The sequence below is a fragment of the Poecilia latipinna genome, unplaced genomic scaffold (assembly GCF_001443285.1).
Source record: "Poecilia latipinna isolate Pla-1442-1.1 unplaced genomic scaffold, P_latipinna-1.0 Scaffold1350, whole genome shotgun sequence".
NCBI classification, from domain to species: domain Eukaryota; kingdom Metazoa; phylum Chordata; class Actinopteri; order Cyprinodontiformes; family Poeciliidae; genus Poecilia; species Poecilia latipinna.
The window spans coordinates 154,520-174,223 of NW_015113966.1; the positions used below are offsets into that span (position 1 = coordinate 154,520).

A 19,704-nucleotide genomic window follows, 5' to 3' on the forward strand; every position below is an offset into this window, starting at 1 on the left:
TTAAACTTTTGGTTAAATGTAACAAAAACAGGACGCCAGATGCAGTTTTGACCGAAAGATTAGAGTTGCTGAGCTTTCTTTGAAACAAGAACATATAAATAAATAGTTTCAACAGTGCTGAAGGAAAAAAATCTCAGTAAAAACTCAAGATTGTTTTTCGGACCACTTTGGCGACCCCTTTTGTTGAAAGTGCCGCTGCCAGAGAGCAAGCCGCTCTCTGGGCGCACTACCGGAGGTTTTTTTTTTTTTTTTTTTTTTATTTTTTTTTTTTTTTTTTTTTTTTAAAAACCTGCATTGGCAAGTCAAAAATTCTCAATTTCTCACACACATTTTTTTTTTTTTAACTACGTCACACACTACACCAACCCAAGACTTAGTCGCTGGCATAAACACCACTCTCCCCAGTCCGTATTTATGACATATGTAGAAAACTATAGACTTCAGAACACGTAAGGGCCTTCATTTAAAAAAAAAAAAAAAAAAAATAGGTGGGGGTGGGGCGGAGTTCACATGAGTTGGCTCGAGCCTGAGCGTCAGTCCAAAGCGGTGTAGTCATGGGAACGTACAACGGTTGACACGATAATCAAGAGGAATCCTTTTGCATAGTAATAACACCAGTTCTGCTCAGTCTTCCACAGACCTGTTTGAGCGTATGCATGTGTGTGTGTATGTGTGTGTGTGTGTTCGCAGAAAACGGACACACACTCCGAGTAAACACAAAGAAAGGCATTGCAAACAATTAGCGGAAGTACCTGGCAATTAAATATACACCAGATTCCTGAATGGAATCAAAATATAATTCCCTTTCTTAAGAGTTCTTGGTTCAGGAAGAACTAACTTCCATCAGGTCTCGCCTTCCCATCTCCTCTTTCTTTTTGTTTTCTCCCCCCATTTGTTCCAAAAAGGAGAAAACCTCATTGCTGAGCGTCTTAATATTGTCGGTCTGCACTGATTTATATCTATTACTGAGACTCTTGATCTTTAAATTCAAGTAAGCTGAGCTGAAGCATTTCCTAATCCCGCCTGCCCTCCCTTTTTCCCCGGTGTAAAAGATTTAGTGGAAGGAGGATATGCACAATCTTATCACATCGACAAAACTTCGAGGTTGAAACTCAATGGGAAGTAGGATGAAAAACGGACAATATTGCAATCAAAGCTTTCTTTGACCTCCACATTGATGCCAAATAAAGATTAACACACTTGAAGAAAAAAGAAAAAGAAAAAGGAGGAGGGGGCGGGGTTTAAAGTTTAAAGTCAGGTCCATCCCAACTTTGTCACCTACAGAGATGCACGCTCTAAGCCTCCACAGATGTTGCCCGGGGAGACGCTTTGTAAACAACATTTTACAACTACAAAAATAAAAATATAAAAATGCCTTTACATATACACACACACAATTAAATAACAGCTTTAATTTTGAAAAGAAAAAAACATTATTGCACCAAACAAACAAACAAACAAAAAAAGAAAACGGCTTAAGTGTGTGGGAAAAAAACATAAGAAAAAAGAACAAAGTGTAACACCAAACCACAAGCGGCTTTGCCGAAAGGGTTGGAGAGCGAGGTCAAGTGAAGCTGGTAGTGCCGTCACCGCCGGAAGCGACAAAAAAAAAAAAAAAAAAAGGGACAACACTGACAGGAACATAATACTGAAACGAAAAAGAAGAGGAAGAGCGGAGGAGGATACGGATCTAAAGGGCTGCTGCTCCGCGGGAAAAAAAGGGAAAACAGCTGGTCTCTGATCCCTCTTTCTGTCCGTCCGTCCCGTTTAGGGGTGTCAAGTTGGGGAGACCAAAAAAGAAAAAAAGAAAAAAAAAAAAAGAGGGAGAAAAGGTTAAAGAGGAAGAAGCAGTGGTTTCTATCTGCTGAGGCTGACGGGCAGGCTGTCCCTCTTCCTGCGCCGTGTCCACGAGTTGCGGTGGTACTGCGCATGTGTGTGTCCGCGGTTAGCCAGTGCGGCTCCGTTCACCGGCGGCGGGTTGTGGAAGCCCTTCACGTTGAACTTCGTTCCACTCTGGGGACGAATTAAAGGAAAAACACAGAGGGGGACACAAGGAGTTACCTTAAAATCACAAAGCTGATAATCAGATTCAGCTTGTGTTTGTGTTCACAAACAAGGAATTTGTCTTCCATATCAAGAGCACTGCATGCGCAGCTGTTTTTAAATACATGAAGAAGAGAAAAAAAAGAAAGAAAAAGAAAGGCAGGTTGTGCAAATACGATTATTTTGCTTAGGAGAGTAGCTGACTAAAACTGTACGACAAACAGCCATGTTTCTGTAGCAGGAGCCCAAGTTTGTGTCCAGCATGTGTGGGTTCTGCAGAGATGTAATCTTTTTTTGGATTTTGAATTTCATTAACTAAGGAAGCAATCATCAAAATGAACAAAAATAAACACTTTAAATACATTATTAGTTACGTTTACAATACAAATGTGCAAAAAAACTTTAGCAGTGTTCCGCAAAAGTAAAAAAAAAAATAAAATAAATAATGATGTTGCAGTTGCGGTGTTTTCCATTATAATGAGAGTTTTTTTTTTCCTAAAATTGGCATGTTTCTATTAAGCAAATTTATTTCTGTAATTCCAATTTCTACATTTAAATTAGAAACATAATACAATATATTTTTTTTAAGTTTTGGTAAGTTTTTTCCACCTGCTAGATTGAAATTGGTGCAGGGTTTTTTGCAAAACAGTAACAAACACTTTTTTTTTTGCCTCATATCAGTTTGTATGCAGCAAAATAAGAACATAGCTCAGGTTGTGTTTAGATTTGTCACCGCGAAGATTTTTAATAACTTATCCTGTGACTTTAATCTATTTTCTTATCCAATAGAAACACTGCAGATTGTTTTTCAAATTTAGCAGACTATTGATATAAATGTGCACATTTGTAATGGAAACGCAACTACCTATTACACAAGCAAACTCATGTTGCACAGAACATACTAAAAACATGTACAACCGAAAGAAATGCGAAACATCGCACCCAAAAGGTTATTAAAATATACACCTTTTCTTCAAATTAAGGCAAACTTGTCAAATCCTTTTTTACACTTATCATAATTAGTTATTTTCTCATTACTTGCTCAACAACAAATTAAACATGCAATATTTCAATGAAACAGAGAAAAATAAAATAAAATTTAGTGTTAAAAAGAAAAAAAGTTAACCTTATGATTTTGCCCTATGGTGCAAAACGTTTGGACACCGCTGGTGTCTACAGCAAGCAAGTAGCATCCAGAAAAAAAGAGAGAGCAAAACTTTAATTCTGGTCAGAATTGTGTGAGCAGGGCGTAGCAGGAATGTATCGGCTCATATTGACTCTGTGCTAACCTTGAACGGGACAGCCAATGGGGAAAATGTGCAAGCAGACCTGCCAAGTAAAGCTCAGCATCTGTTGCAAAGATGGGTGCATGAATTTGCAGAATTGCTCTGCGGTCTTCTTAAGAAGCACAAGTCTGGATATTTTATGGGGAAAATCACAAAGACTCAAACATCCAGTTTTACAGCTGAATATCTCACCTGCAGTGCCAGCGTTACTTGCTGCTGAAAAGAAACAGGTTTGTGTGAACCGAATGCGAGAAAAAGAAACGAAATAAAAAGCAAAAATGGCTGGAACTTGTAAAAGACGGACAAATAAAGGATGAGTGAGAGACAAGGTTTCCCTTGATGTGGTGCATGAGAGCGTTTGCAGCATCCGGCGCCTACCTTGTGTGTGTGGCTGGAGTGGGGGCTGAGCGGAGGCTGGGGGCTGGAGGGGGCGGGGGTATGAGCATGGACTGGGGGGGGCATGTGGTAGAAGGAGGGGAGCCCGGTGTCCATACACACCTGTCTGTCAGGCATGGAGTGCATTGCTAGACCGCTGGGCAGCGAGACGTGAGCCTGGAGAGCAAACAGGACGACACTGGGTTTTCTATAGAAAATATATTTAAATAAGCTATTTAAAAAATATATACGTTTATAATTTGAAAGATTTTTCGTCTTGATTTTTTCCAACCAGTAGTAATAGTGTTTTTGAGATTCAAGTGTGCCATATTTAGCTGAAGGAAAGAAGGCTTGCGGCCTACCTGTGAACCCGGAGGAAGCAGCAGATGGCGTCCTCCCATGCCGTGCTTTCCGGTGCCCAGGTGGATGCTTGGCTGCAGGGCGAGGCCAAGCGCCGGGAACGACGCGTACGCCGACAGGGTCGGAGGAGGGAGGGTGTATGGCAACGCTGAGTCAGAGTCCTGGCAAAAAAACAAACAAACAAACATTAAAAAAAAAAAGCTGTCAGGGAGAATAAATCTTTTTCGGAATGTAAATGTTCTATTGTCGAGTTTGTCTAAAGTTGATTGATTGTTATCAATTGAAAGATAAGAGGCCATTTTCCCAGAAACCTGAGTTTTCTCTCCTATCAAGACAACCAACCGTCTTTCCATAAAGGGCAAAATTTTTCATATTATGCTGAATTATTTTTTTAAATTAGAATTTTCTTACATCATTTTGTTTCTGTTGTATTAAATGCCAACTGAATAAACAGAAAAATGTGGTTTTCTCACACTATTAAACTTAAACATATTTACAAAACATAAGAAAACAGGAACCTCTTAGGTTGCAGAATAGAAAAATAAAAGATGAAAAAAATAAAATGTTTGACCTACTTAATATCCATGAACAGAAAGAATTCACTCCACATATAGAAACTGAAAACTGTATAAAAGTTGTACGCACACAGATTTGTTTTAAATTTTATTCTCCCATCTGTGCTGAAAAATATTTCTAGAATTTTTTTTCTGGAAGGAGCTTTGTTTGATAATGAACCAGTTTACAGTTGTTGCTCTTGAAGGAATGGTAAAACTTCACTCCATGTAGAGCATTAACCAACGACAGCCTTCAAAAATCAACCTTGCTTATTGGCTTCATGTTTATTTCATGAATCTTGTTACATTTTTTTCTCTGTTACGCTCTCTGCTTTTCTGACATCTTGTCCTCACCTTCAAAGCGCAACATTAATTCCTAAATGAGAGGTCGGCGCTCGGCTGTATGAAGCACCATTAAGGTGAAACTTGAGGAACTTGTTCGAGTGTTTATATTTCCAAACAGAACCGCATAAAGTTCATTTTGCCTCCCACACCGAACTCTGTTCAGACAGTTTCTTTAATCCGGTCTTAATTCCTCTGCCATTTTGATTTCTGTTGCTTTATTTGCTTAAGGATGAACAGCGGTGCCCTCTTCTGGATGGAGGCCAAACTACAACACTGGCAGACGTTACAAGCTAATCGAATGGAACCAACTTTAATCAAATAATCCATTAATCAACACTGAACTGAATGAGGCTTTGCAGCATTCATTTAAAAAAAAAAAAAAAAAAGCAGCATCATGAAAGGTGTGTCTTACGTTGTCGGAGCCAGACAGCGAGGAAACGGATGAGGCCGATGAGTGCTGCTTGGGGCTGGAGATGGACATGGGAGAGTCTGCGCTGTGAGGTGAAGCAGAGTCCCTCTGCTGATCCTCAGGACCTACAACACCACCACCCAGCACACAGGACTCCTGCTCTGAAACGGGCTCCTTGGGAGAAGACGCTACAAGAAAACATAAGCGATGATTCGCACAAACAGAAGAAGTCTGTGACATCATCTTCAAGATGCTCTCCGGAAGCCTGATGCTACCTCTGTTGTCTGTCTGTGGTGAGTCCTTGCCTCCCCACTTCTTAATAATCCACTCTCTGTATTCAATGACTTCTTGGGTTAATCTTATTATCCTCCCCAGTGTGCTGTGGAGTAAGACGGACATTTTGAAATGAGCGTCTCGCTCTGATCCGTGGAATAACAAACACTTCTCGGCTGAATCCTCACCTCTCGCAGTCTTTGTTGGGGTAGGACTTGGCGAGCGGCGTCACGGCGTGACTGAGGACCGTGTAGGCGTAGTCAAACACCTGCTTGACGTGCATGGCGCCATAAGAACCCCTCCCCACGTCGTTACCTACGTGGGAAGAAAACAAAACTGAATGTTACATCGTTTCATAGTTTTGCTTGAGAGGAATTGGGATATTATTTATTGATGTGCCGTTAAAGTAAAGAAAACATTTGGGCAAGATACGTTTTCCCCTCTGATTTTGTTATCCGAATTTTACTGTCCAAGGATTCAGTGTTACTATGAATTGGACCTCTCAAATAGGTTTGCAGTGCACAACATAATTATAAAATCAATCACAGCACTACGACTGATAAAACGCTCAGATTTTCTTCATTCTGATCTCATCTACTTCCGCAAAGGTCTGAAAATTAGCAGCTGAGAGACTGAGTTTCTGCAGGTTTCACCAACTCCAATTTAAGACTTTAACACCATTATGAATGGAATTTAAGACCGACACTGCAAAAGAAATGCACAAGCCTTAAAGAGTCTGAGTTGGATCGAGTTGCTCACCTGGAAGCAGTGGGTCCTCTATGCAGAGCATGGATGGGGTGTATCCGTTTGTCATGGTCTTCATCACTTCCTCTTTGGTAACGTACGCACCTCCGTTTGAGATGCGGATCCCTGTTTTCAAGTAGTTGAAATGGCGGCCGTACAACTCGAAGAACTCGATCAGCAACACGCCTAGGTTCTGGTTGGGGTCTCTGGCGTCGATGCGTGGATGGAGCTGAGGCAGAAAATATTTTTATACGTCACGTCTTAACATTTCTACATAACTTCTACTAATCATAGAGAGTAGAAACTCCAAAAGAAGAAGAAGGGTAAAAAGCCTTTACATAACCATAAATTTAAGATTTGTTCAGAGGGAAAATAATTTTGAACTTCGGTTGTTAATACCAGTCCAGTTTTACATGTTGGACTGAAACTGATATGTAAAAAAAAAAAAAAAAAAGACTCACTATGGTGATCTCAATATATCATGCGTCCCTAATTTCTAATAAGGTTTCCTTTGGAGAGGAGGAAGGCACAGAGCAACACAGACTGACCACATGGGACATAATGACAAACACTGGATTTCATAGACATTAAGGGTCTCTGAAATACTACACTATGATGGAAAGAAACTATTTTTCTCCCTACATTTTTCAACATATGACACTTTATAAAATAGGAATTTATTTAAAGGCTTTTAACATAGGGGTACCACTAACGGGGGCTGCCCTGAAAGCTTATACAACAGTACCTGTAGGAAACTGATGACCATAAGGATGAGGCTGTAAGAGCTAATGCCCCCAGTGAAGACTTCGTTCAGATCCCTCTGCAGCAGAAACTGCTTCAGCACAAAGATCAAGTAAGGCAGCACAGGATACTTCTGTAAGAGACGACAAAACACAAACAATGAGAAACCTGTCGGTTAACTGAGAGGAAGGAAGAACAAGTCGGGAATTAAAAGCACAGAGTCACACTCTGCTTGTACAGGCTAAAATCACATACTATTGGAACAGAAATAATTAAATTGTTATTTTATTACAGAAGTAGGAAATGTTGCCGTTGTGTTTTAAGTGAGAGGATAAAATATTATGCAGTTCATTTCTACCCGACAGATTCAAACTAGGAGTGCACTGATAAATTGGCCCCAATTTTTTTAATTTTAGAAGTTCTGCAACCAACTTTGTTGATATATGTAGCAGGTTTTGAGATAAAAGAAACAATCAGCATCAGTCAATATCAGAATCAGCAGGTCAGGCTTTTTAAAGATCGGTAATCAGCCAAAAAACTGCGATTGGTGCACCCTAATTTGAACCAAGAATTTAGGTTTTCCTATTTTAGCAGCATAAATTAAAGATATTGATGAAAGGTGAAATCTTCACATCTACTCCAGTTAGAAAAGCTTCACATAGCTAGAATAATTTGAAAATTAAATATATCTACAACTGCATCAATAGGACTTTTCAAGTCCCAACTTCTCAGGTTGTGCCTACAAATTTGAGATCCATTTTAAAATTCAACAAGCTAAAAGATCACACTTGATTTTTTCCCCTAAGATTAGGCACAGATAGCAATCTTTGCTACCGGTTTGCCATCTGTGCCTAATCTTAGGGGAAAAAATCAAGTGTGATCTTTTAGCTTGTTGAATTTTAAAATGGATCTCAAGTAGCAAAGGTTTTAAAAAGAAGTTTATGTCTTTTCAATACTTTTAACGAGACAAAAAGCTGGAGAGACCAGAGTTGATCCAAAAGTTACCTTTTTTTTGGCAAGAAATAACTTAATCTTACTTGGACTTATTTTAGGAAGGTGACAACAGTAAACATTGTTGACTAATAATATGCATAAATGTAGCCCAATGCAGATAGAGGATTTGTGTAGCATCAGTTTCATGTTAATCAGAAAAGCAACTTTTCCTATTTTCCTTTGGAAGCTAAACGACTCATATGAAAGATATAATTAAAGCTTTCTCTAAGGTACTGAAGCTAAGAAGCCTTTGCTCCAGCTTCCATTACACAAATACTTGACGTTTAATAACGGCTATCCACAAAAAACCCCCCCCCCCAAAAAAAAACAGATGCCTCTGAAACAGATAGGCTGAGGAAGGGGAATCACAAGTATGACCTCATGATGGGACAAGAGCTCGCTTTGCTTTGTTAGCATGCGGAGACACCTGGTGCTGCACCTCCTTCCCTGAACACCTCGCATGAGAAGATGAGCCATCATCGTCACTCGGCGCTCGCCGAGCTTGACGCTGAGTGATGCTGAAGGCCCAGGCCTCTCAGGCTGCGACACGCATTCCCGCACGACGAGAGAGTAAACAAGGTGCAAACCAGCGGCGGGCGAAAGAACGGATCCGACAGCTTGCTGGAACATAAGCTGCAGACATTCCTTTCCCCTCATTAGCCAATAGCTGTGACTGACACGGCTACAGATCCACCTTCAGCAGGAATTCCTTCAGAGCCAAGAGGTAAGAAAACTCCAGGCAGATGAAGAGATTTCGACAACCCAATCCTAATTAGCGTTTTTTTTTTTTTTAAATCTTCTTGTCGTTTAAACAGAGATGAGCCAGCTCGACTGGAGTGAACGACTCGGACTGCTCAGTGAGTCAAAGAAGGAATTTCCAAAGTTCTACTTAAACGCTGAAATAAGAACTATAATTATGTGACTTGCGTGGTTTTTTATGTCTATTTTAATACATCTACATGACCTTTTCCAGCTCTGTCCCTCCAGCTGTGTGTATTCTGGGTTGGCCATTGATCTGATTTAGCCGGAGACACTCGCAGTGAACTTGCGTCTCGCATTTATGTGCGAATCCGAGTCGTCGACAACCTTTAAGTAGTCTTTAATGAAGCTTGCCGCCTTCACCCCGCTTTTCATGTTAAAACTGATGTCCACCTTGACCTCGGTCTCTTGGTCAGTCAGCTTGATGATCGGCACCTGCAAGAGAGATTTAAGAAAAAAACCAGAAGGTGTTAAACGACATTTTGTGTCCCACACCGAGGCGGAGAAAAACTAAACCATGAACTGTTTTACTGTGGCAATTAAGAGGGAAATGCAGCATTCTGGCAGTTTGCCGGGGTTCTGTGCAAATACCACAGGATATTAATATGTGCCCGCTTGCAGAAATGCTGCTATATTGTTAGTGTGAGCCCTCCCACCCAAGCTGTTGAACAAATTACGATTAGCCGTGGAAAGATGGCTCTGGCTTTAACACAATGGAGGGAAATAATGGCAGAGGGGAACAGTCTCTGACCTCAGGGTTCCTACATGTTGGCCGAGTCAAAACATTGTAACTGAAGACCGAAAGAGGTCAGTGCCTTTTTCCTAAACTGTTCCGAGAGTTTCCTTAACTTGTTTAGCCAGAATAAGTAGCCGCAAGTAGAATTAGCATAAGACAATGTTGTTTGTTATTATTTCAGTCAAGAATTGACAAAGCAGGATGTTACAGCTCACCTGCGCTAGTTTGCTAATGCGCTAATCGAGTTAATTTTTCATTTAGCGCGTTAGCTAGCTTTCAAAACGTTTCGCACACTTAGCTTCCCTTAAGTTACTTTTTATGGACAAATTTACTAAACTGTTACTGTTTAGTAAAAGTTAAATAAAGTTTTAGTTATCAGATTTTTGCTAATGCGCTAATTGAGTTAATTAATTATTCATGACTGAATATAAAAATCTAATCAGTCATTAGATTTTTATATTCATGGTCTTATTTTGAAGCAGGTGAAGAATGTTTATGTAGCAGTTCTGTTTCCCCTCCTTACGTTCTCTCCCCACTAATGACTTTATTTCAAACAAATAAAATATGAACAAAATATAAACATAAATACCATATCCAAGACCATTCTAGAATATGCAAATGATGTCAAAATTAAAATTGTGCCCAAGGGTTGCAGTCCTAAGCGCAGAAATAATTTGAATTTAAGTTAGCGCTTTAGCATAGCGCTAAAATGTCAGCAGAGCGCTTTAGGGTTAGTCCAGCTAACTTTTTAGCTAGCAGAGGCCACCACTGGTTATTTATTCAATCAGGACAGCTTTCCGCCCCCCTCGCTCCCTCAAGAATAAATAGTTACCATAATTAAAATTGCTTTTTATTTTTATTCAGTCTTTGTCTGACATTATAACTTGCTCGTTGATCAGAAATATCGGGGTGACAGAAAAGTACCCCAGAACAAATCTGTGAGGGAGTGAATGGTAAAGTATGTGCAGTAATACAGATTTAACAGTCATTTAACAGCCTGAGGCAGAAATCGTAGCCGTTAGAGAATATGTGAAAAGTCTTTGACAAGGTTCACAGGTTCTGACCCCTGGAAGTCCTGATCCCTATGAGCATTCCCTGGAAATGAGTCCAATTATTGCTCTATCATTATCAGAAACGTAGGAAAAAATAGGAACGAGTTCTTCTAAACTGAAAAAAAAATGGACAACCAATCACAGACGGGGAGAGTCTTTAGTCTCCAATAGTCATTTTTGTTCGTTTAACGACATACTTTATCGCTATAGCAGCAATTAGATGTTCATGAAGATCTTTAAGAGGAAATGTAATAATGTAACCGAGCTGGAGTAAAACTTAAAAGATCTAAGCCACACTTTACTTACTGTAGCCTTGTCCAGCACTTTAATGGAGAAAGGTTCGGCCACATTGTGTTTCCGTAGAGCTTGCTCTAGCTCTTGAAGCGGAGGGCGCTCCCACTTCCCTAACACCACCAGGTCAATGTCGCTGTGGGTTAAAGGAGAAATAAATAAATAACGGCAAGCATTAAATTAAAGCAATACAGCAGGATTTAAAGTGACAGTCTGTCTCTGCAGGACTTTACCTTGTTGGAAGGTAGAGCCCCGTGCTGAAGCTGCCAAATATCTGAACCTGGTGAAAATGATTCAAGAGACGTTACTGAAGTACTGCTGAAGATAACCACATCTTTTTAGGTGACATATTTTTAAGGCATGATGTCAGTTGAATGTCTGCAAAGTGCCATTGACAAAGGCATTTCTGGGTTCCACTCAGGAGACGTAAAGCCTTGCCAAGGTGAGTATACAGCAGCCAAATGAAGCACACAAAAGGTTTGGAAACAAAAGGCTGGGGCTTTATGGAGGGGAGTTGAAGTGAAAGCTCTTGAAAGGAAGCAGAATGAAGTTCTTTCCCTTTCCTTCTGTTAAACGCGACAAGGCAGCGGCACGGGGACGGGCCTGAAATAACAGGCTGGGATGTAAAAAAAAAGGGAAGCTGGAACAAATGCGGGGACTTGAGTCCATTTATCTAACAATGTGGCTCACAGTGGAAGTGGGAAATGCTGGCAGCCAATGAATCACCGCCGCTCGTACTTTATGCCGTTAAGTAACAAGCGGGGAAATGACATCAGTCTTCCTGCACTGCGTGACCCCTCTGCTTCTACATATAAGTAATTAGCACTTTAAAGAGGAAATGTTATAAGGTTGTATTATAACAGTATAACAGGGTACCTGCAGGATTCAGCAAGTCAAATATACGACTTTTTAAGACGTTTTCAAACGCCATACTGAACAAAAATGAACATCAGAGATGGCTGATTCAATCCCTATGGACCGATGAGGAAATAGTTTGCCCTTCGCCAGAAAAGCGACCAATAATATTCAGGCATGTGAAATTTTTCCCTCTATGCATGTGAGCTTGCGACGAGACAAAAAAATGTTAAATGTTGAAGACTTTTGCCGTTATCGCCTCCTGTGTGGTGGTGACTTTTGTGCGTCGCTGTCATTTGTCGAGTCATCACCCATGATAGACGCAAAGAGCTAGCAAGTTGCTAGCTAGCTGCCAGTAACTAGTAGGCATACATTAGCTGCTTGTTACCGGAAGCCTCAAGACGTAATTAAGATGTCTGAGTAGTCTCAAACTGCTGCCTGACAGAAAAGTCCAACAAGAAACAAATAACAAAAAAACTACATAGATGTAAATATGGGATTAAAAAAAGTCCTGTCAAAACAAAAGACCTGTGATTAACGATTTTAAGGCTGACATGCATTATTTTAATGAATTTAAAACATTACTTTTTTAAGATAACTTTTTAAATGCATGAATTTAAGAGTTTTGTTAAGGATACGCAGACATTCTGAATAAAATGTTCAGATACATATGAACATATTCTGAAGAAGGTCATCAAAATGTAATTGTAACACAATTATTTTACGAAATTAGGTTATTTCCTTAAACCATTTAAGAATTTATTTATTAATATAAACACTTAAATCTGAAGTAAAAGAACAGATTTTTGACAACTGGAGCAAGAACAAATTTGATTCGACACTGTTTAGTTGCATTTGAGGCAGATAAGACATGATTTGTTGTGTAATACCACCAGTCACCACTAGGGACTCTTACATATTTAAATTAAGAACTATTCTCTCAGAAAATGACTTTATGAACAGGAATTGTTGAGGCGTTTTTAGATGTATTGATTTCATATGACAATTCTGTGGTTATTGGGTTTTAGGTCTACTCAGCTCCAGATTCTTGTCCAGTTCTGGTCATTTGGGTTTAATAAAAACAGACAGAAAGGACTTTACATTCAAACCCTTTGTCGGTAAATTCAAAGCTGACAAAGTGGTTGTTTATTGACATATTGTCGATAATTTGATCTGATCGGTAGCATATGCTGCAGAGACGTACCGAGATCCTGTCTGGTTACCTGTCCAGGTCGTTGACTGGTTAGAAACTCAAATAAAATCAGATATTTTTCTGATCAGTGAACGCAGCAAGCTAAGCATCAACGGGTTCTCTTCAGTGGAAAAGATTTCAACTCAGTAAAAAGAGTCAAAGTCAGCGCAGATGGTGTGGATCATGCTAGTCAGAAGAATCACACAGATGTAAAAAGCTATTTCAAAGGAAACGGTATTATTTTTAGACATGTTGAGACGGGTCTGTGAGCGAGAAGGACTTTTAGCAGATACCAGGAGGACTGAGCAAACTTTCTCCGTTTGATCTTCCTGAGCTTCCAACCAGCTGGGGAACATGCTGGATAAGAAAATATTGGCAGGCTTCAGGACATTTCAGAGCTAAGGGTAAAGGTCAAAGTTCCATAAGGATCACACATCATCATTCTAAGGTTAGTTGACGATTATTTCAATCGATTAATCAGGATTCATTTGATTAATTGTGCCAGTCCTGCATTCCTTACACAACTCAATTAAAATGCTTCTTTACACAATGTACAATTTCAAAACAATATTTTGTTTACATATTTAAAAAAAAAAAAACAGAACAGAAAAATAGTTTAAAATTGAAAATCCATAATTATTTTTGAGTTTTTGTTGATGTTTTAAAATTCAAATTAAATTTGAAACTTGAAAGTATTAATAAAATGTATACGTTATCACCCTATGAGTTTTATATATATATAAAAAAAACAATCCAAATAATGCAATCATTATAAAAAAAAAAATTAATGGGCTACCCCCTAAACATTGCGGCCCTGGGCTACTGCCCTATAAGCCCATTTTAAACTCTGGTTCCTTTCCAAATCGCTGAAGGAAAATATAGAAACACAACCCTTACAATTCCATGTTGCAGAAAACAAAGAATTGAGAGAGTTAACGACACTTTTCAAAACGGACCCGACTCGGACAGATCCGAGCTTCAGAGGAGGCGCTGGTGAACTCATGGATCTTACATCCGCAGTAGGCCACAGCTCCTTGATGATCATCTCTATTCGCTTCACCACCTCCTTCCTCATAGCTGCCTCTTCAGGTCGCGGGGACATGAAGTTGTAAAAGTCCATCACCTCTTCGTGGAGTCTGAGGAAGAACAAAACCCAGGATCATCATTCGCCCAGAAATCGTAGAAACCATACGCTGCTGGAATTGTTTTCCCTCATACAATAATGTCACAGCGTCATAGCACTCAGTGTTAGATTATACCTATAACTAAAAGGGAGTACGTGAAACAGGTCTCTGCATATTTTAGGCCCAAATGTTGCTGCATTACTGTACGTCTCGCTCAAGCTGCTTACAGTTGGGAGCACCGCTCTCTTTAACGACATCCAGCTTTCTGCCGGGCGAGCGTGTCACAGCATACAGGATGAGACTGCAGAAAGGAGCAGCATTTGGTCACGCAGGTTTCTCACGCTGGTATGGCAGCAGGGACAGCAAAAAACTCGACAGCTTCCAGGGATAAAACCTCCGCCTTGTTTTCTGTCCTCGTACTACCAAACCCTTCTCAGAGCAGCTACTCATTAAAAAAAAAAGAAAGAAAAACAGAGATCCTCTATGTCGGAGGCTGTAATTAATTTCATCTGTAACAAAGATATCAGTAGTTTTTGTTTAATCCCAGCCCTACATGATGTGTTATTTGTAAGGCAATTTTTATTAGCAACTTTTAAACTTTTTAGAAAAATTCATGCTTCAAGATGTGCAGCACCTCCGACTATCAAACCATAAATGTACGTCAAACAGAAAGCCAATTTTTCCTCATTTAAATTATGTACATCTTTTCATTTTCACTTGAACGTCATAAAAATAATAAGCAGCAACAACACATTTCCACAACTGTGCTCAAAATAGACAGAATAAAGTTTCTATCAGTCTGTCTGTCTAAAATATAATATGCAGTCTGCTTTCATTTAGCCTCAGTAGAACAGGTTTAAATCTTTCTAAACAAGTTTTCTTCAACCCTACGAGGAAAAACAGTTATACATTATATATATAGTGTACTGCATAGCAAGTCAGCAAACAATTGGAATACTGCTTCTGCTTCCTTTTAGCAATATAACAGCAGAAAACAAGCTAATCAGTTGCAGTTTTTGACTGACAGCCTTTTATATCAAAATATTACTATTACTTATAATTTGACTGCATCCTTTACTTGCTATACATTTTTATTTGCTATGCAACCCTAATAAAAGATATTCCTCCTTGCATGCATCAGTTAAAAATGTCTGGTTATAGTTTGTAGTGAAAACTATAACCCACTGGGTAGGACAGGAGAACAATTGTAGCTATATAACAGCAGAGAGCAAGCTAACTTGCCAATGGGAAGGAAAAAAAATAATAATTAAAAAATACTCTACAGTGATGGCTATCTTGTCATTTATTTTTTGAATTCCTTAAAATAAAATTATAGTTATGCACAGACTTTAAAACTTATCACGAAACTTAAAAATCAACCAATATAAGTTATTACTTCTGGCATGTTTGAGAATTTTTTCCATGTCTTACTGAAGTATCCATAGAGAATCTAAAAATATATATTCATAATTGTACATTTAAATACAACACTTAATCCTTTCAAACATCCCAGTAAACAAATCAGGACACTTCCGGTTCCTGTCCATGGCTGCGTACCAATTGTTTCCTAGATCACTCACTCTATCGCGCCTTGCTCTGCATTTCGAAATTTGGGACACACTTAGGGCGGTATCTATGGTTTATATGCGACAACACAAGTCTTAAAAATGCTGTAATTGACATTTACTGATAATATCACAAACTTTCCTGCTCAACTTTAGCAGCAATAAATTCTTAGAAAACAACAACAAAACTACAAAGTGAGCTACGTAGGACACTACGTAGGGACCAAGTGGACAATTCAACGGCAGTAGACTAGCCAGCCAGCCAACGGGAAGAAAGCATAAAAAAATAAATAAATAAAAGAAAGGATTAAACGGACATCCCTAAAAGTACTCCACTGTTTTTTGAGCTTTCATATTTTGAATACAACTATTCACTAAAACCTAAGTTTAAAAAAAAATCCTGAATGTCGGACACTTGAAAGCAACGACAGAAAGACAGACGTTACTCTATTTTGAATCCTTAAAGCAACTCACCCAAGCACTCCTGAGCTGTATTTCTTCTTTTTCCACGGCGTCCAATTGTTCACATGATTCCCATTAGTGCAGTTCGAAAGCAGGTAATTCATCCCATAGGTACTCTCCTTGTTGTCACTTTTCCTCCGTCCCGGGTGGAGATTGTGTGTGTGATTAACGGGCACGGCAGAGTGGTGGACCTGATGCTGCTTCGCGCAGATCTGCTGCAAATTAAAAGCCGGATGCTCCTCCGGGCTGCGCTGATGTTGCTGATGGTACAGGTTCGCGTTGTTTTCCGCGACGTCGTTCAACCCGAGGAGCAGACCGGCGCCGCCGACGATCTTGTTGAAGTCGCCCCTCACGTTTCCACCCAAAGTCCTCTCGGGAAACGAGCTGCTGGAAACGGGACTCTCTGTCCCCGACTCCTGCGAGGACAACGAGGAGACGGAGCCCGTCTTCGGGATCGGGATTTTGGCCCCGCTCGGCTCGTTCGCCATCGGGAGGGAGCTTTGTGCGGTCCCGTTGGTCGCCGGTGTCCCTTGTGTGGAGGTGGCCGCGCCGCCGCCGCTGCGTGCGGGGCAGTTCATGATGCTGTGATGGCTGCTGCCGTTACTCAGGCTGCCTGTAACGTTCCCGTTGCTCGGGCTGCAGGCGCTCTTGCACGATGCCGCCGCGGCCGCCACATTATTCAAAGCCATCAAAGCCGCATAACTCACACACCGGCTGTGGTTCCGAGTGTGAGCGGAGAGCGTCCGTACTCCCTGAGAGGTCTCCCAGATTTGCATCCATAAGGCGTTCGCAGGTCCTTTCTGCTCCGGCTGAATCCAAGCTACCCTCGGATCCATTCAACTCCTCTGCCTGGTAAACCCCCCACCCCCCACTCCCCCGACAAGTAACCTGTCGTTAGCGAGCCCGTTTTGAATCTGCGCCGCTGTACCGGTTCCGACGAGACTCGCTGATCTATTCGGTGTCACAGAACAAGGCGGAATAAAAACATGAAATCAATTTCGGACCATTAATAAACTGGCCCTCGTAGCTGCAAGAATGCCGTGATTCCTACGGGAATTCAATATGGCGTATTCTCTTCAAATCAAGCGCATGCGCTCTGCTCAGTTTTTTTCCCTTTTTTAAATGACTGTGCCCCCATCCACCCACTCCTCCTCTTTTTTTTTTTTTTTTAAACTCCTCACAGTCGAACGAATGAAGAATATGACAACAGAAACATACGACATTTTATTTGATAAATGTAGGGTTTACAGCGAGCGAGCAGTTGATTTTTTTTAGCAGTTTTCTGGAAGTTCAACGAGTTCGATGAAACCGGGATTTAAATTTTCCGGCTATCACCAGTAGGGGGCGCATGGAAGGGAAGCTACAGGGATCCCCCTCTGTATGCCATAACAGGGTTTAAATCTTTCATCAGGACTGACAAATATTGGCACCCTAACCACAAATTGCTGTCCTAGAACATGTAATCACACGTTTAAGTTGTAGAGACGGAATTCTGATCATACAAATTGCTATTTAGCAGCTGCTAAATTGATATGTGGGATAAAAAAGCCTCCAGGCTGCTGCAGGAAAACAGAAGAAAATCTCCCCAGAACGTACCTTCCAAAAGTATTCAGACCTCTTTAAAATATTCAGACTTCCAACCTTTATGTATCTCCTTCTTATTTTATTTAACAAGGAAATTACATATACATTTAAAAATCTGTATAAATACAAATTTGCATTTTGCTCCTTCCATGTTCATCAACTTTGACCTTCTTTATGGTTCCCACTGAAAAACAACAGCATAATGCCACCATTACCATGTTTTATTGTGGAGTAAACATGGTAATGGTGTGTTAAATCAAGGCATGAGAAGTGTGACGCTGGTTCCATTTATCTCGGAAGTTGAAGCTGGGAATGACGTCACACCCGAGTTAACCATCATTCCAGCTAGCATACAGGGAGAAGTCGGGATTCCAATATGGCGACGCCCAAGTAGTCACTGTTTGTACCACCTCTTACAAAGATTGCTTTAAGCTGTATTTTCCATTAGCAAACACTTTTAATTTGTTTAGCTTATTGTTGCTGGAGCTACAGGTAACATTCATTCTAAATATGCTTGTAGTCTTGTAAAATAAACATGTTTCCAGCACAGCTTACTACTGCTGAACCTGGAAGCGGCCATATTTGATCTCAAAATTGTCGATTGAGATTTCTTTGACTTTTTGAATGGGAATTCCGATTTCGGGAGCATTCCAGCTGATTTCCAAGTCCTCACTACAAACAGAGCACACTGTTAGCATACTGGGAGGAGTGAGAGTAGTTGATATTCCAATATGGCGACACCCAAGTCACCATTGTTTGTAGAACATCTTAGAAACTTCATCTTAAGACATACTTCCTCATGCAAACACCAGTTTTAATTGGTTCTTTTACAGTTGCCGGAGCTACAGGTAACATTGATTATAGACGCAGTACAAGTGTGTCTTATAAAATAAACATGTTTCCACCACAGCTTGCTATTGTTGATGCTAGGAGCGGCCATGTTGGATCTCAAAATTGACTCTCTGGCCAAGTGGGAAGTCCGACTTTGAGGAGCATTCTGAATGATTTCTTTCCAACTGGAGAGCTGGGATTTGTTGCCTTTGACTACAAATGGAACACCCCATTAACATTCTTTGAGTTGTTGGGATTCCAATATGGCGACGCCCAAGCAGCCATTGTTTGAGGCTACAAATTCTTACGATTTGTACCCACAATTTTTGAGTTTCAACTACATTTCGAACTTACCAGGAAGTAGTGTGTCACACTTATTAGTATTTGCATGTAAGTCAAGTGGTTCAATTTCTAAATTCTTCTTCTTCAAAAAAAAAAAAAAGTCTAAGCTATTTAAATGTCTTGGCAGGTTTGCTGTTGTTTCATAATCTTTCATTCTAATGAGAGTAAATTGCTTCACCATGAATTCTTTTGTGAGGCACTGTGTGTTTTTGCTGTGTTAGTGTAACAGGAATTTCTTCCTCTCTGTTTATTGTTACATCCTTTTTTTTGTTTGTTTTGTTTTTTGTTTTAAAAGATGATGTGGATCATCCTAGGTGCTGCTCTCTCCAAACCTTTAAAGCTCTAAAGTGCCACAGAGTTGCTGGGTAAGGCGAAGCAAAAACATTGTGTACGCGTGCAAAAAAGGAGTGAGAGAGAGGAGAGGGTCCATTCGCATAATTTCCAGCCTCAGTCTGTGTTACTCATGTGCAGCATGTGACCCCGTCAAGGAAACCCCCCTAAGGGAAGCCATGTGTCAGCTAAGATATAATGTAGCTGTAGCATACTCAGTGATGTACACAACTCCTCACTCACACTGTAAGCCAGCGGAAATCAAGTCAAAACACAAGCTTCAAAGTGACAGAGTAGCCTGAGAAGGTTATTGCTTTCAAATGGCTGCTCTATCTTACACTCATCTTTTATAGAAGGGAGCATAGTAAGAGATCCTTTACAAACACAAAGAGAAGAAATTTTCCAGATGTTTATACATATCATTTTTTTTATTCTAGACTGCTTTTTATCCATCATAA

At 40.1% G+C, this 19,704-nt stretch overlaps 1 protein-coding gene across 2 annotated transcripts; it reads right to left on the reverse strand.

Moving 5' to 3' along the window:
- Positions 1 to 1,731: 1,731 nt before the first annotated feature.
- Positions 1,732 to 19,115, reverse strand: tent4a (terminal nucleotidyltransferase 4A). Of its 2 annotated transcripts, none has more exons than XM_015056040.1 (13): positions 16,172 to 19,115; positions 14,021 to 14,144; positions 11,195 to 11,241; positions 10,977 to 11,097; positions 9,210 to 9,317; positions 7,135 to 7,263; positions 6,405 to 6,618; positions 5,834 to 5,960; positions 5,648 to 5,751; positions 5,376 to 5,560; positions 4,067 to 4,225; positions 3,708 to 3,881; positions 1,732 to 2,013 (listed from the first exon to the last, which is right to left on the reverse strand). In XM_015056040.1, exons 1-13 carry the CDS (start codon positions 16,993 to 16,995, stop codon positions 1,858 to 1,860), a joined length of 2,472 nt encoding a protein of 823 aa, XP_014911526.1. In that variant the 5' UTR covers positions 16,996 to 19,115; the 3' UTR covers positions 1,732 to 1,857. The 2 variants fall into 2 exon arrangements, with proteins under 2 accessions (XP_014911526.1, XP_014911527.1); XM_015056041.1 differs by having other exon boundaries at positions 3,828 to 3,881; positions 16,172 to 19,103.
- Positions 19,116 to 19,704: the final 589 nt, after the last annotated feature.